This window comes from Diadema antillarum, unplaced genomic scaffold, assembly GCF_040938485.1.
Source record: "Diadema antillarum isolate AM-2024a unplaced genomic scaffold, OU_Dant_1.0 seq00000201_RagTag, whole genome shotgun sequence".
NCBI classification, from domain to species: domain Eukaryota; kingdom Metazoa; phylum Echinodermata; class Echinoidea; order Diadematoida; family Diadematidae; genus Diadema; species Diadema antillarum.
The window spans coordinates 1,169,062-1,187,152 of record NW_027271261.1 but is presented as its reverse complement, the minus strand read 5'-3'; the positions used below and the strand labels follow the sequence as shown (position 1 = coordinate 1,187,152).

The 18,091-nt window shown below is 38.7% G+C and overlaps 1 protein-coding gene across 1 annotated transcript; it reads left to right on the top strand.

Moving 5' to 3' along the window:
• Positions 1-5,682: 5,682 nt before the first annotated feature.
• On the top strand, positions 5,683-12,334 carry LOC139728810 (CCA tRNA nucleotidyltransferase 1, mitochondrial-like). The gene is made up of 6 exons (XM_071639746.1): positions 5,683-5,874; positions 6,282-6,549; positions 9,034-9,160; positions 9,504-9,697; positions 10,328-10,569; positions 12,012-12,334. The coding sequence occupies exons 1-6, from the start codon at positions 5,716-5,718 to the stop codon at positions 12,285-12,287; spliced, it is 1,266 nt and encodes a 421-aa protein (XP_071495847.1). The 5' UTR covers positions 5,683-5,715; the 3' UTR covers positions 12,288-12,334.
• The last annotated feature ends 5,757 nt before the right edge of the window (positions 12,335-18,091 follow it).

The window sequence follows — 18,091 nt, the reverse complement described above, 5'->3', positions numbered from 1 at the left end:
AGACGTCATGGGCCCGAATTAAATCGATCACCATCAACACTTCCGAAAAGCAAAACAAGCAAAACAAAGCACAAAAAGAAAGAGAAAAGAAATCAATGCAAAGCATTCAGTGAATTATGGACAGTATGCAGTTCATACATTCACAATAACGATGAACAATTACAATCTATATTAGTCAAATGCTCAAGGAGATGAAGGCATGAAAATGAGATGTTAGGAAATGAGAAAGTTGCCATAAAACGATTAAAGGGGACATCTGGATGATTTTCAGACTTTTACATTAAAACAACTATAAATTAGTTAAACTGAGTACAGAGTTTCAGAATTTATAGTGATTGGGATGAGGAATGAGAAAATTTTCAAAATTTATAACAAAGTGCAATGAACAAGGATGATGACATGACAGCCTTGCCATAAGAATGCATGAGTTGGGGCTCAAGGAAGCAGAACAAAAGAATGATAAAGGCATGCATAGATTCTTCACTGGTGAACTTGTTTAAGCAAGCGGTATTGTGATGGAATTACACTGCTACATTTCTGGGTTATGTGAGGCTCTGATGTCATCAACACTGTTCAGTGAATTTGTTTAAGATTTTCAGTTTATTGGTTTCTCTGCTCAAGGACAACAATAAATTCCACGAATCCGTACATGGAGCTGTCGATTTATGTACTACATGATGTGAAATTATGAAAAATAATTGTCTGGAATGCCCCTTTAAATAGGTCGTCATGTTAAATTAGTCTTAAGTATCAGACTCGGTTGATGACGCAGTCTTATTATGAGGTGGCAGTGAATTCCACAGAGATGGTCCAGCACGTGCAATGAAGTGAATTTGAAGTGAGGACCTATGACACAAGAGTGGATTGAGTCTGTAATGTAGCAATCTGCACAGTGTAATGTCATTATTATTGTGTAGATAGGCCTATCTTGTCTGTGCGTATAGGCCTCACATGTATGTTTGAGTGTGATGTGTTAAATGACCATACAAGAAAACATGAAAACAAAAATGATGCATGTACCGTCGTAATGATATGAAGTATGCCCATATAGGGCCTAATACACACCTTTCATTTTCATTCATTTCATTCTATTTCATTTCTGGCCAAAGTATACAATATGACAATACCATTGCATATAAACAAACTAAAGTACAATGCAACTTTTGCATATCCAAATGAGATTTAAATGCACGTCATATGTTTACAATGAAACAACAAACATAATTTAGATGAAGAAATACCTGAGACTGAATCATAACAAAGAAAAAGTCGGAAATGGAGGGGACTGCTAAAAAGCCAACTTGTAGAATACAGTCCCCATGGGTAGTACAAATTGTAGTAATAATAAAACGAGACAATTAGACATATTCCTCGGGAAGCAGAACATAAAACAAGTATGCACACAGACAGAAACATACGCGTGGAAAGAATAAACAGGAGGTCAAAGGCCAGAAAAGGGACAGGAAGAGGACAAAGGAAGGAGCAAAGGAAGAAGAGTTCAAGGGTCGTTGACCATGAAAAGTGAAGAAAGAACAATAGAGGACAACTGATATAAATTAAACCGTGAAACACTGACACAAAAGTTCATTTTTTAATGAAAATTACACATTCCATCAACATGATACTGACATATATTAAGGGTAGCAATTATTCCCGCTGCTTACTGAAAGTGGTTAGTCAAAATATAATGCTCTTCCATTATGCTACAAAAGTGATTTTTTGTGGCATTCCCTTTATACTTTCTTTATATTGTTGTCCACACATAAACCTCTAGTAGTCTACTCATCTAGTGGTTCCAACACCAAAGCTTTAAAAAGTCATAACTTTTGCATCGATTGTCCTATTTTCCTCAAACTTTCACTGATGTGTTCTACTAATGTTGCTGATTACACTAAATCCATATTTCTCTTTGGGTTTGGGTTTCCTTTATGTAAAGAGAATTCAACTGTCTTCAAACATGGTAGCAGACCGCGCAAATTGAAACATTACTCATGAGTGAAGACATTTTCTTTATTCTGTTCTAAAGCGCAAAAGTTATCTATCACCAACTTAATCGCACAAGAGTGAAAAAATCGAACAAATGGAAATACAATCATATCACACAGAGAAGTAAAATGGAGAATGATAACAGTTTTGCATGGTACATTACAGTTTAAATAATACGTATCATTCAAAAGTAGTTCTTCCTTCTTTAGAGTCAGTATCTTTCATTCTTTACAGCTTTCCTTTCTTTCTTTCTGAAAAGTTTTCTTTTTTTAAAGTCATCATCTTATTGGGCCACTGTAACCAGTAATGCACATTAGCAGCATCGATCTCCTTGTCTGTTTGTTTGTTTGTTTGTCTGTTTTCTGAGAGGGGGGGGGGGGGGGATTGCGAAGGCTCAATTTCACGAAACTCCGTCTCTCACTATTATTTCCTTTATCCTCGTTCGAGGGACTTTATTTCATTTCATAATGATACATGTAACATGTAACAACATAAGAAATAAGTGTGTGAACAATTATTTGTCAAAATAATATCGTCTCATGAATTCCAACTCCTCTCTTAGTGAAAGTGTACTTCCAATTTTTTTCTAAATACCTTAAAAACGTTCATGAGTGTGACATTACCACTTTATTTCACCTCAACATATTGATTTCTACTTCCACAGTTAAAGGGATCAGTTTTGGTTGAGATGAAAATTGAGCTTTTAAATTTTTGCAATAAAGAAAACACTTTTTTACGGAGCATATAATCATTTAATTCATAAAGTTGTCCCACACTTTTCGCTGATATCTCAGCCATTTCAAAACCAATTTTCAACAAATAAACATTGAATTCCACATAAAATTGCATGCTCTTTTATATTTTGTATGAGATTTCTCATTATCCCACCTGAAAATGGTAGAAACCGGAAATTAGGTCTCAACCAGAACTGTACGATCCCTTTAATCACATAATAATTTTTTATAATCATTTAATTCATAAAGTTGTCTTTTCGTGAAGTCAAATAACCCTTTTTAACAAAAAATGTCAAATGAGCTCTTTTCTAAAATCTGTCAATGATGCGCATAAATTTGTTACTTTTGTTGTGTGATTGCTAAGTAATAATACAAACGATAAATCATATATCCGTCTCTCAGTAAAAAAGATGAATGTACAATGTACTAGTACTTGTATTTCAGAGAGCTAAGGACACTAGCTATGTCCATACTAGTATTTGCAATAGCGCCATCTCTTGAGAGGATATTACGAGTAACTAACGTTAGTGGTAGTGCACTTGTTGAAATTTGACGATGTGATGTCGAAAGAGCTCACCGTCCCGTTAAAAACTCAAGGTAGGTGGAGAGAAATAAGTCCCCGTAATATTTAGTACCATGGTGGGCTTATATCACGAGTATGTAACTTATTGATGAGGAATTGGCTTTTTGGGATGATACACTGACAGTCAAATCACTGTCACTCTTTCGGAGACGGAGCGGAGGAAAGAAGGAATAAAACAATAGTCCCATTAACCCCGTCGCGGGGCGCTGTAACACAGTACGTATTTGTCCGTATGGGGTCGCTGCTGCGGTTATAGTCCCATATACTCATTACAGTGTATGCGACATTCATCCCACCTACGATCTTCTAATTCTGCATGCTCTGTGCAAAGCCTAGTTTAACTAAGGCTCGAATATGCTAGACACAGAAGAGAAAAGTTGAGAATAAGACACATGAATTCCATTAGTTTAACACGTGTCAGACGAACGTCAAGCGAGTCACCACTACATCCAAGATTTCTGCTCCGAGTCACCACGTCCACCACCACAAGCCCCCACTCTCCCCCCCCCCCCCCCCCCCCGGATTGCGCAATCGTGTCGTGTGATGCAATGATTTCAAATGAATGTCGCAATAACGCATTGCATTTGGCAATCTGATGACAACGTTCATTGGAAACTCGCCATTCCATTTTCTGAAGTAATTTTCTGATAAAGGAAAGACGTTCATCTCGTCAAATCATCCTTATTTAAGCTTATAAATTGCAGAAGCAAAATAGTGCGTCTCGAACGCCTGCGCTCATTGTTCGACCGCATATGTCTGCATCGACATTCGCGACTCGCCCTGCCTATGAATGGAATAGCACGCGTGGGCGAAACTGTATACATCACACTATGAGAGCACGGTACTCCATGTACCACGCTGTGCTGTGCGAGAGACTCAACGCATCATAACACGTTGCGATCGAACCATTCTGGCACGGGTGGCATGCAAAATATCAATATCTCGTAAACGCTCAAGTTATCTCAGAAACTGCTGCCATTGTGGCTGTAGGTGTACACGCTGCACAGATTCAATGCAGATGAACGGACTAGAGACTAGTAACTTCACTGTTCGAAACTTGGAACGAAAGAAGTCTATATGTGTTGCTATGCAACTTAACTTACCCATTACTTACCCGTTGAACTGCTTATGCGAGCTGACCAGGGAGGGTCGTGACAATGATTTTGAGGGTCCGGTGACGTGGCCCACTGTTGTGCTCTTCAGAACATGTGTGGAGGTAGTTGCATAGTGTGAATTTCACACTTGATTTGGGCCATTTTTTATGAACAAATTTCAGGGAATTTATATTCGTAAGAGTGGTCTATTCATGGAAACGGTCGAATCAAGGGTAACTTGCTTTTATAGGCTAGATCTGATAACATAGCTAATAATCAGTATAGCGAATGACGATGCTATTATTCAAGTATTAAACAATTGGCTTAAAGTCTAAGTAACGTTAGTCCATAAAATATTGTAACAAACCCACCTGGATACAGTTGGCTCTATCGTTCTCTTTTCTTGCAATCTATTTCTTCAGTCTCGGCAGCAGTGTCTACTCTGTCACTTCACTCGTTCTCTCATTCTAGATCTATATCCTTCGACCTGTCACTATGTCTACTTTCTTTCCTCTACCCTACTCTTCTTCTTTCAATGCTACAAAATGTACAGTGTGTTAAAGATTGATTGCTGAAACCTCGCTTCATGTATGCTTTTGTTGTAAACTGTCAGAAAATTCAGTGCATTTGTTTTAATAATGACAAGCATTTAACTTCTATAGCAAATTATTAAATGCTCCGATAATACATAGGAGGTTAAATTTTAGACAGTCGATCAGCATTTTGCCGATATTGATACAGCGTATTCACTGTCAATTCCTGACTGCATGAAAAGCTGATTGACCTTTTTCTGAAATTGCTTTTAATTGCATGGATACGTTTATAAAGTCGATACTCTAAATTTTAACAAACTCACTTCATGCATGTAATTATGCATAGAACAAATGCAATGGATGTAATCTCAGAATTGACACTTTCACAATTCTACAATAATTTGAAACGTACTGTTTTTTGTTGTTTTTTTTTTTTTGTTTTTTTGTGGGGAATGGGCCACAGCATGACATACTGTAGGGATAAACATGAAGAATAATGTACATAGATACATTGCAGTAGATACAAAGAGGCATAATTTTTTGTTCTCCTGTATTATGTAATTTATTGCAGAACTTCCAGGCTCATTCTCCAGGCATTCACAGGTTCAATGTTGCCGTGACTGCATCCCGAAGAACAGATGTCAGCTACAGGGGCTAGACTTCTCAGATGCCTCGTGAAAGTGCCACCAAATCTTGACTCTCCAGTCTTCCTGAGGATGCATCATGCGTCTTCTGCAGCTATGAATAAGACGTGCAGCTCCCAACTTTCTTTTTCCTGTCCGAACATGAAATCCTACTCATCACATGAAATAGCCATGAGGATTGACTCTCCGGAGTTCCACCAGATCTTCACTCCGCAGCTGCGTGAGCTGGCACACCTGTTCGAGCGCAATGGATACGAACTACGAATAGCAGGGGGAGCAGTGAGAGACCTTCTCATGAAGGTAATTCAATGCACATATTTTGATACAAATTGTGAATATCTAACATGAATCTCACCTCCTGGAAAAAAAAAATCAGAAGAAGTGCAGATGTAAAGATACATTCTGTAGTCCTGAAAAGTACAATGTGTAAAGTTATGAAAGAATCCATGGGAATGGGAGGTCAAAAACATTGGGTGGTAGAAGGCTTCACTGTGCACCACATATTCTTTCTAGGGTAACTGTGTGGCCCTGAAAAGGGCCTAGCCAATCCCAGGGAACCCAATGTTCTTCAGCCATGGAAGTCTTCAAAGATTTCTGGTAGAAGACACTCTCTATCTTTTTAAGGGTTTTAGAGGAAATGAAATGTTTTTCTGTGCTCGTCGTAGGTAGCCCCAGTTGTAAATCTTTTGTGCTGTGTTTGTCTCTAGAAACAACCTCAAGATGTGGACTTTGCTACCACTGCCACACCAGAGCAGATGAAGGACATGTTTACGAGGGAGAACATCCGCATGATAAATAGCAAGGGAGAGAAGCATGGTACGATCACTGCCAGGATGCACGACAAGGAGAACTTTGAGATCACCACACTAAGGATAGACAGAACGACTGATGGCAGACATGCAGAAGTCGAGTTCACCACCGACTGGAGGACGGACGCTGAAAGGCGAGACCTCACCATCAACTCCATGTTCCTTGGTATGCTAAGCTCCTCTTTTAAATATTTGTACCAGGTATGCTAGACAAGTTAGCAAGGGCTTGCATTTCTCACAAACAAGGAGAGAACAAGGGGAAATTTCATTTCCCTGTGTTCATTAGCTTAAATCTCTAGATAAACCAGCTGAATAAGCCTGAAGTTTGGATGCTAATGAGTGAATCAGTGCATGAAATGTATGACTGGTATGCATATCATGGCCTATCAGACAGATCAGTAAAGTCTTGAAAATAAGCCTGAGGTTTTGTATAGAGTTTGTCGGGAGGTCAGTTGCAGTCTGCATCAAATGGTCATGAATCAAGTGGATAGAAATGAACATTGTGGACTCATGGATGCACACAAGAGTGCGAGTAGATAAGGGTGGTGTTTGAGAAGGAGTGGAATCTCTGCAATTTGAGCAGATTTATTTACGTGTACATTCTATAGCACAACAATAATCGCGTAGCATTTCACTGGCTTTGATGTTCCATGCTCCAAGCCACTCTTCCATAGAGTTTGGATATGGGAGCTAACATAGAGGTTCTTGATTTAAACAATTTCAAGCTGTATTTCAGGAGAAATGTTAAAATCTTGTGTTGAACTTGGTGGTAATATGGAACAGAACAGATTCTTTCAGTTTTTGTTCATCTTTATTGATATTGATATTGTAAAAGTGGATATTTTCGCGCAACTAATTTTTCGCGCTTGGCTGGGTAAGAAGAGTTTTGCATGTTTTTAATGCCGCGGAATCAAGACGTCACGCACAGGAACATATGGCATGCTTTTAATTTCGCGCTAGTTTCTGGTTACGCGAAATGCCTGAAAATTTCAACAACGTGAAAATTTCCACTTTTACAGTGCCCCAGGACTGAAAAAGAAAAAAGAATAGTAGTATCTGATAAAGCCTTGTCTTGTGCACATTTGTGCATAATTTTACTTTGTTGGATGTAGCACTTGAATGATAATCCTTCCGGTTAAGTAATTGGCTAATGCGTACTTGCTTGTGCTTTAATCATATTTTGCAGTAAAAGAAGTCAAAGAAGAGTTTTTACTTATTTTTTTTTTTTTGCATGCCCTGTTCTCTGCACACTAAATACTTGCATTTGAGAAGTCCAGTGCCCTGAAGAACATAAATCCCATACTAGTTTACATAGATCTACATTTGTATAGTCACATGACAGCATCAGAAATCCATATTTAAAGGCACTCAATTGTGGCGAGTGGTTTGTGCAGCATGGAGACGAACGCAACACGCTGCCTCCCCCATTCTGGATCAAATGTAGTGACCCCAAATGAGAATAGCGCTGGCTCAATGGGTCAGCGAACAAAACACTAGGATACAAGAGAGCTCTCTGTGCTAATCTCCTACCCCAAAATGGCTGTCCGAGTGAACCACGAGAGCTTCCGAATGGACGCACACTCTCAGTGCACATGCACATGAAGAGAGGCCAAAAGAGCCACGCATCTTCTGGCTTCTCTCCTCCAATCACCGCAGCTCGCGGTGACAATATTTGTGTATGGTGCGTACACACACACGCACACACACACACACACACACGCATCTTCTGGCCTCTCTCCTCCAATCACCGCAGCTTGCGGTGACAATGTTTGTGTATGATGCGTACACACACACACGCACACACACACACGTGTCTCAGTGGCAGCATTGTCCCACACGTTTATGGGTATAGCACCGAGTCTGGCATTGCGCAATTGCATGCACAAACTTTGGTCGTTTGGAGATTACGTACCATTAGGGATGATGATCGGCTGCCTTTAACTCTTTATGTGCCACGTTCGCACGTCCGACTCAGTCGACGGCGTGCCAACTTCACATATTCTGCTCAACAAACAAAGCCGCCAAAACCGATCGATAAATGACTAATCACCGCTAATCCTGCGGCACAATGAAAGCGTCTCTCATGCTTTTGTTCCTCTCATATACGGCTTGCATTCTATGTGATGATTGACTATCAAGCGGCGTTCCCAACTAGATTTGCTCGTACATTCTAAGTTTTTGTCACGGTTTTACGAGCAAAAGTCATGCCTTTACATAAATGTAGCAACTGGTCATTCAAAAGAAAAATTGAAAATAGATTCGTCATACAATTTATATCGAAACAAAGCTTGGCATTCCTCTTTAACTTTGCCTACTAGTATGCCCGTCTTAACAGAAATTTGTAGGAGTTACCTGGTATACAAATTGCAAAAACAGAATTCTTTCTCAGAGCATGACTACCTTCCTGTCTCAGAATAACGTGGCACACAGGGGGTTTCCAACATGGCACATAAAGAGTTAAATGACCATACATACATGCAGTATGCTCAGTACACCACACAGATTTTGAACCTTGAAGCAGTTAGCTATGTGACTTGAACTCATCTCTCATATCTTCCATCACATGTAATAAGTCTTTGAAAGGGACTGACTGCAATGATGTGTAGCAATCTTTGAGCATTAAGATTAAATCTCTTCCAATCCTGGTCAGGTCTTGATGGTACCTTATATGACTTCTTCAGTGGTAGATCCGACTTGGAAAGGTGTCACATCGCCTTTGTTGGTGACGCGGCTACGAGGATCAGGGAAGACTATTTGAGAATTCTCCGCTATTTCAGGTAATTACTATCACCTAGTAACTACATTTCAGACTGCAGTTCATTCTACCATCAAGAGAGTACTCAGAGAGCTCTCCATTGAGCAGATACTTGATTTAATACTGGGTAGGTCACCACAAGACACTCTTGTGGTTGAGCGTAGCCCAGATTATAGAATTAAGCATATTGAAGCAAAGAAGCCTCAATTATTGTGAAGTCTCATTCTGCATTTTTTATGTCATATTAACATACAGTCGTCCATCAGCCATGCATCAATATGCCAGATCTGTCTGTTTGTGAAAAAGAGAATTACATGCTCAGTGGGTAGAAGTGTAACTGTACTCCACCCATCTGGTTTATTCAGATTCTATGGGCGTATTGCCAGGGAGAGCAATGCCCATGATGCAGACACCCTGAAAGCCATCAAGGAGAACGGCCCAGGCTTGGGGAAGATCTCTGGTGAGCGCATTTGGATGGAGCTTAAAAAGATTCTTGCGGGGAACTTTGCTGCAGAGCTCATCCATTGCATCTATGACCTGGACCTTCCACAATACATTGGTAGAGTATGCATAGAATTCAACTTTGTTTTGCGTTTTTGTTTCTGGTTGCATGAAGAAAGAGATTAAAAGATAACTACAAGTACAATGTTTGCGGTAGCCCTTTGAGTATTTCCAATCAAGATTTCTTTCTGGAGAGAATTCTGTACTTGGAAGAAAGTAATTGTTTTCAGGAGTTATCTTTCTTTTGATCCCCTCAGCATGCGTTGTAAATTTGTTGTTTATAACATCAGTCTGCCATGGTTGTGATCTTCTTTGGCATATGCAAGATGAAATCCAATACTAATAGCCATATTCACTCTTGAAATACTTCCAATAGAACAGAGGTATGTGTGTTAAAAAGAACAGGATGATCTCTTGTTAGGATGTGCATCTCTTCTCATGATCCAGTTCTTGCAAGCACACATAGTTGCAAACTGCCAAGAACAGAAATAACAAAGGTATCAAATGATGTGTATTACTCTTTCTATTAATGGTAAACAGCAAGTGTGTTCGACAGAGCATGATACGTAAGATATCGTAGCAGTTACAATAAGAACTTAATTTATTGGGATAGAGCTTTGTTGAGTTTTATGCATCAGTCTACCAACTCACAGCAAGTTGATGATGGGGTATCACCTTTTTGCTGTAGGTTTACCACCCGGCAGCGATCTACGAGAGCTGCATGAAGTCAGCAGAAGGAGCCAGCCGTTGCATCCGCACCCTGTGACTCTCCTCTCTTCCCTCTTCAAGGACGAGAATGATGTCCTGGCCATGGAGCAGAGGATGAAAGTTTCTACTGAAGAGCGGAAGACTGCCCTCTTTGTTGTGCAGGAGAGAGGCAGGAAGCCGCATAACAAACCTCTCAAGCCGTATCAAGACATCATTGTCTGTGTGAGTATTGAGTATTCAACGCAAATCCTTTAAGACTGACTGTGGCAATTCAGAGCTTCCTGAAAACAAGCCGTGGCATTACTTAGAGAAGTTTATCGATGTGACTCTGACCATGACTCTCGACTCTTATAAGGACAAGTTCACCTTAATATGCATTTTACGTGTGAATTGAGTGAATGCAGCAATATTAGTAGAACTTGTCAGTGAAAGTTTGAGGAATATCTGACAGTCCGTTGAAAAGTTAAGAATTTTTCAATTTTCTGCACAGTCACTCAAGTGCTAGATTAGAAGACTACTCCAGTTAAGATATCACATGCGTAGAATGATAATTTGGTAAATGTAAAGAGAAATCCACGAAATTTTATTTTTTGAAAAAGTACTCATGCCCTCAACTCGTTAATGATGTATTTTAAGGGTAATATATTATTTCCCCTGCCTTCTGAAAGAGGCAAGTGAAGTGCTCTTGTAATGTGCAAGAAAAGTGAAAATATATTAGTTGGAGTTTCTTTATATTTTCTTTATATTATTCTACATGTGTGACATCACAAGCTGTAGTAGCCTTCTCATCCAGTGATGGCAGCACTAGAATTACAACGATTCATAACTTTTTGTCGGATTGTCCGATTTTCCTCAAACTTCCCTTGATGTGTTCTACTAATATTGCTGCATTCTATCAATCCACTTGTATGTTATGGTGAACTTCTCCTTCAGCCCTTTGTGTGACAGAAATATTTTGAAATTTATTTCCATCCCTACACAATAGCATTTTCATTGGGTTCCTACAAATAAGTCAAGGATGGAGAATGATATTCTTAGCAAAGATTCATTGACATGAGGCCTTGACTTTTGACCTTTTACCCTCATCATTTCATCAAGATATGCATGAATATTTCTTTCCTTGCTTGCGTAATATACCATGACCTGACAATTCTAGTTGATGTATGAAAAAGATGAATATTTCTGTCCTTGCGTGCATAGTATACCATGACCTGACAATTCTAGTTGATGTATGAAAAAGACCACTAAAATTCTTTGCCAAAGCTCAGTGACCTTACCATTCATTATTTGGGCGCTTTATTTCACCATAGTACTGGTTATCATCTTTTCCTGTCATTTCTACCACATTGTGTTACCATTTGAAATTCCTGATGATGATTTGGTTGAAAACTACATTCTTAGATAGAAATTAAGTGACATTTTAATTTTACCAGTCACAATGTGAGTATGATTTAAAAAAAAGTGTTGTACCGCAACTTGTACCTGTCATAACTTTATGATATTGCAATTCAAAACTTTATACTTAGTATGACTATAAGTTTACAGAAGGAGCTGCCTCTTTCTTTTATTTCCCCCCAAATAAGCTCTCTTCTTTCAAGTTGTTTTGAAAATGAAAATTACTCACTTTTTTCTGTCTACTTTTTACCTACTTTCTGAATGGTCAGAGTAAGGAGAAGAACATTGTGAAGTATGTGGAGGAGGTTCTGAAGTACCAAGGGGAGAGCCAGCTGCTCACTGACCTGAGGGCCTGGGACACCGCCAAGTTTCCCGTCACCGGCAAGGACCTGCTCGGCGTAGGGGTGCCCAAGGGAAAGGGATTTGGTGCAGTGCTGGACGAAGTGAGGCAGTGGTGGTTGGACAGTGACTTCAAGGCAACCAGGGAAGAGCTCCTGGAGAGGTTACAGGAGACCCGGCAAGAAAGTGGGAAGGGGAACTCATGACGTTTAACCCGCTGAAGACTAGTCCCGAGTGTACGAGGGCAGGTGTCCATGGGAACTGCGTGTTATAGCAAAATCAGCTCGTTCGCAACGGGTCAACACTGCTAGGACTGTACTGTAGTATAATATTCCTCCTATAGAGACACTTTAAATATTACTGATTCTTGGCAAAGCCAGTGAATGTTTGTTTGTTTGTTGTTTTTTGTTTAATTTTGCAGCCATGTGCAATTAGTATCTCACACTCAGAGTAGCAACTGAGGCTTGTGCTAGACAATAATCACTCTGCTGTAAGCATGAGAGATGCAGCTGTGGTTGCTACTATGATTGTAATTTAATTTTTTTATTTTGCATCATCTTTCTTCTTTTTTCTTATGACTTGTGCACAGAAAAAAAGGGGGGGGGGGGGTGATATAAGTCAAAGTCGGCCAGCCAGGCAAGATGTTGTATTATATAGCAAGTAGTGCCCTTAATCCACCTTCATCCACCCTCTTGAGCTCCACTGAATTTTATCACTTTGTTGTCAGTCCTTGTTAAATCAATGTTCATTCAATGTCCTTTGTACATTTTCTGTGCACACATCCAGTAGGACTGACTGGTAGGTATTATGCCACCTGTTTTGATGTTTGTGTTCTGGGGGGGGGGGGGGGGGGGGGGGAATGATACGACTTGATCAGGAAGTACCTGCTTCTTGACTATTTATCTAAAGTTGATGCTTTATGCCACTTGGTTGATGCTCTATGAAGAACAAAGACATCTTATTGAAATTATGATTCTTTCGTCAATAATTCATTCATCATGAGAACAAAGATTAGGCCTATGCATGTTTATTAACAAAAGAAGGACACCAAAATTGCTTCTTTCTAACATTCAAGATTGCCTTTTGTTCTGTTGGTCTTATCTTGTCATTGAGGTGGACAGGCTTTATGCAGAATCATGAAGTCATATTTCAGCCAATACAATACATGTAATTGGTAATTTTTGCAAATTTATGTAAAAATGTAACACAATACTCACATAAAAAGAAAATCAACAACCCCAAAGGAAAATGCTTTTTCATGTGAAGCAGCTCATTGTGGAAATACCCTTATTACCCCATCTCTCCTGTGTCTTTAATTGGGATTTAGTTGATAATGTATCTTAAAGTTAAGTGTTTAAGGCATCTTGAGCTGTGCTAATTTGCTGAATGGAGGTTAATGGAAGAACTCTTGTCTTATACTCATCTAGCTGGTATTCTACGTATCTGTGAACTTATGGGATAGTCACATGCAGGCTCATTCGTGTATACCAAGGTTTTGTAATGTGAGCAAGATTTGTTAATTGGAAGGAGATACATCTCCACTTTTTTTTTTTTCTGTTGAAACAATAGATTTGGCATCTGTATGTATACGTATCTGTATCTTTATGTATCTGAATGTATACATTCTTAATATGCTTTCTGTGGACAGACATTGGCACAGTGCCAAGTCTGTGAACAGAACATCAGTCTGTTCAAATTTCAGTTTACTCCTGGTACAACGTAATGTAATTTGCTGAGTGATTTATTACTTTTCGCAAAAAATCATTATAATCACAACCACCAGCACTCTAAATCTTGAAAAAAATTCTGGCACACTTTGCTGAAATAATATCCGGGACATGAAACAGTGTATACGTGTACAGACCGATTAATATTTGTGTTGTGGTGTATTTGCCTACAGTGCATGTCAATACAGTATTTACTACGTACTGTATGTTTAATGGCCTTTATACTGGACCAGACTACTTAGGTCGAGGCCTTCCCAGATTGGGCTTCACCACACGACATCACATGTTCCTGTCTTTTTCATCTTCACCCCATTCTATGCCTGCTGACCATGTCAGCATGCTATATATTCTTCTGTTTGTTTGTTTTTTCACTGATAGTATTTGCCCTTAACCCTTCCCAGCAGGTGATAGGGTTACAAGTGTATGATACCCTATCTCTCCCCCCCCCCCCCCCCTTTATCTCCACTAAATTTCGAGAGTAAAACCTGACCCAGATTCTGTTCTCACTGGCTTTGAGAAAGTGGGACGTATAATTGTACATGTATAAAGTTGCATACAGGTGCAGTATGTCTCAACTACATTTGAACAAGAAATATGCATGCATATGTGCTTATCAGTTTGTAATATCATGCAAAAATGATCCATGCTATGATGTATGAATAAAACATGTTACACTGTACAAATATATGAATCCCTGGTACAGTAGCAGTATGTTTCATGACGATTCTTCAGTTTTATCGAAGTGTATCAAAGAATGTACCTGGATGGAGTGAGCCAAATCCACTGGTAATTACATATTTTTCTTTTAAAAATGTTGTTACTGTGGCAACACATTGTTTTGCACTGACAAAAGATGAAGTTTGCACATCTACATAGCAAAGCAGTCACATGTGTATCAAATTTCAAATCTAATGCTGAAAAACTGAGGGAGTTTGCTCAATCCACATTTTTGTATGGTTGTAAAAAAAATGTGGTTACCATGGCAATGCATTGTTCAACACTGAAAAGTGATACATTTGCACATTAATGTACTATTCTGGCCACATGTGCCAAATTTCAAGCCAATTGCTTAAAACCTAATAGGGAGTTAGCTCAATCCACAATATTTTTGTATGCTTTATATTGAAAAAATGTATGAGATTCAAGCATTTACTTGAATTGTACAAAAAAGTTTGGTTCCCAACTTAGTTTAAAAATGCCTCTTGCATCCACATTTCCAAATTTCACTGGGCTACCATCTAGACCTACATGTACATGCGTATACGCTTGCACATTTATGCCAGCTTCATTTTTTTCATCTCCTGAACTGATAACTACCTCCATAAAAAGACAGGCCAAGTAATGCAATGATCACTGTGAAATTCATATATTCTGGCCTTAAGGCGAGGAATTTCATTGTCTACCACAATGTATAATGTATGTTGTATGTGACTGATAATGCCGGTCTATGCAAATATATGTACAAGAGCAGAGCTACACAAAATAATATCAAACCAGCAGGTTGTTGATCAGGCCAAGCAGGAAATAAGAAGCAGTTGATTGATTAATAAACTCATGTGCACATACATACAACTTGCTCTTTCAAGTCAAGGATGAAGGTCTCACCAATGTAGCAGGAGACAGACATACACACAAACACACACACAAACACCCTAGCAAGGTTCATAAAGTCAATGTTCCTCATTAAAAATAATCACCCTCGAGCAACAAAAATTTGCTGGTTTATCATGTCTGTGGCATCATGGGATCATGGTCCTACTAAAGAGGATTCTACAAAAGGACACTTGCTCTTTTTCACACTTGTGCACATTATACATATTCAGCTCAAGCTGATTTATGACACTGAGATAAAAAGTAAAGGTCCACTGTTTTCTAAATTGCACACGTGCCGATGGAAAAATAATCAAAACAGGTTTGATTGCCTTGAATAAACGGGCAGCTGTCTGTGATCAAAACTAAAGCCTACATTTTCTTCTGTTGTTCTGTGTTTTGTTTTTTTTATGAAGTGTTTCCAGGAAACCTGTGCAGCTAAGTTCAATTCCATTCTTAATGCCACAAACTGGTGTTCAGCTGTTTTCACAAAATGAAAAACATAATGAAAACACACTGGAAATGTTTCTTAAAATGTATCATAAATACACCCAAACACACACACAAACTAGAAATGTCCCTATGGCGACCAGGCTGGTATGCCTCCACCATATCACATGGTTCTTCCAATAGGTCTACAGTACGTCTTGACAATGTGAGATCACAGTTTCACATAATTGGCATTAAAAAAAAACCAAATCGTAATGGCAGAGACTCCAACCCAAAGAACCTTCTGATCTGGAAATTCTCCAACCTGAAACCCCTAGCAAACTGGAGACTCCAACTTGATGTGCGCAAATCACGAGCACTAAGTCCCTTGCAGCCAGAGTCCAGGGCCCTTAAGCAGGCCCTGGAAGCTCTAGGGTTCTAGATGCTCTCTCGTACTATATCGGGCTTATTTTTCAATATACAATGACATTATTAAGTAATAATTCAATAATTCAAATCATATATTTTGGCTTAATAAAACTTCATTTCACATATACATGTATGCAGATGATATTTTCATGCCTGCATATGAAATTGATTGGCATCTGTAAAACCATACAAGTAGTATGTATACATCTTAATAAGCGGGAGACACAGAGCCAGGGCAGGAGAAATTAAAGCTCAAGCGGGAGAACAGAAGATTTTGCAAAAATGGGTTTTCAGTGGGAGAGTTGGAGTCTCTGTAATGGCATGTTTGTCACAAATGTATCTAGTGTCTACTTTCCTTGAACCATGTTTCATTTCGATGGATAGCTTTAGGAATACATGTATGAACATTTCAACTTGATCTTTAACCCTTACCCTCTGACCCCATGGCCCACAATTCTTCAAATAATCATTAACTGTTAACATCCATTTTCATGACAATACTTGACTATTTTAAAAACATGGAAAAAAAAGTGACATTTTAACATTTTCACTTGATCTTTGACCACCCCCCCCCCCACCAAAATCTTTCCTTCCAGAATCATTGTGCAGTAACACTGTTTTGTACACTGAATAATCCCCACTTAGGTATCATGTAATTTCAGCTTTAAATACAATTGTAGTTTCATTAGGATACCTCAAACGGTTTTAAAGTTATGCTGTCCACAAAATTGATTAAGGATGGACGGACGAAGGACAGGACAGAGGATGGAAGAACAGACAGACAGATGGACAACCAAAAAACATACCGGTAATGTCTCCAGAGACAATTTGTGGAGGAGGCATAAAAAAAGCCCATGTGGATGTATCGTGTATACAATGCTAAAGATGCAAGGATAAAACATAGTTAAACCATATTTAGACTTGCGGGTTTGCACTACATTGTACTATGTGTCTTTCTAACTTCATCTGTACAATGTATTTCCAAAGAACTCTCACCAACTGTGTACATGTATATATACATGTAAGTATGTGCATGTGGGCAATTCCGTGAAGTTGGGACACAAAGTGTGACATTTTATCATAACTCAATACTAATTATGCTATACATATATTGTTTATAGGCTTTACATTTGTATTGAGACCATACATTTTCCTGGAAATTTTGTGCCATTCAGACTCAATTTTGATGAAGTTATTAAAACGATATGTAACGGTGTCCTGTAGCATCATGACAGCTAGAATCTGGTCCTAAAAGACAAATTAATGCAATTAGCTTGACCCAAATTTGATATAATATGCATAATTACTAGATTAGTCAGATAGCTAAATATCGTAACTCTCCTTTCCACAGTTTTACTTTTACAAGAAAATTACACAATGTGTCACTATGCTACGCGGTGTCCACCAAATGTCACAAAAAAGAACACCGCATAGCATCGTGATACAGGAAATTTGAGATATCTAGCTATCTCATTCATATCTTGTAAATATGCATATTGCATCAAATTTTGGTCAAGCTAATTGCCATAATTTGTCTCTTAGCATCAAATTTTAAAATATCATGATGCTACATGGACACGTCACGATGCTACAGGACACTGTTACATATTGTTTAATAACTTCATCAAAATTGAGTCTGAATGGCACAAAATTTCCAGGAAAATGTGTGGCCTCAATGAAAATGGAAAGTCTACAAACAACAAATGTATAGCATAATTGATATTGAGTTATGCTGAAATGTACTTTTTAAATATCACGATGCTACATGGACACTGCCCCAACTTCATGGAATTACCCCCGTACATATGTGTTGGGGAACCTTTAATGAGGATCTA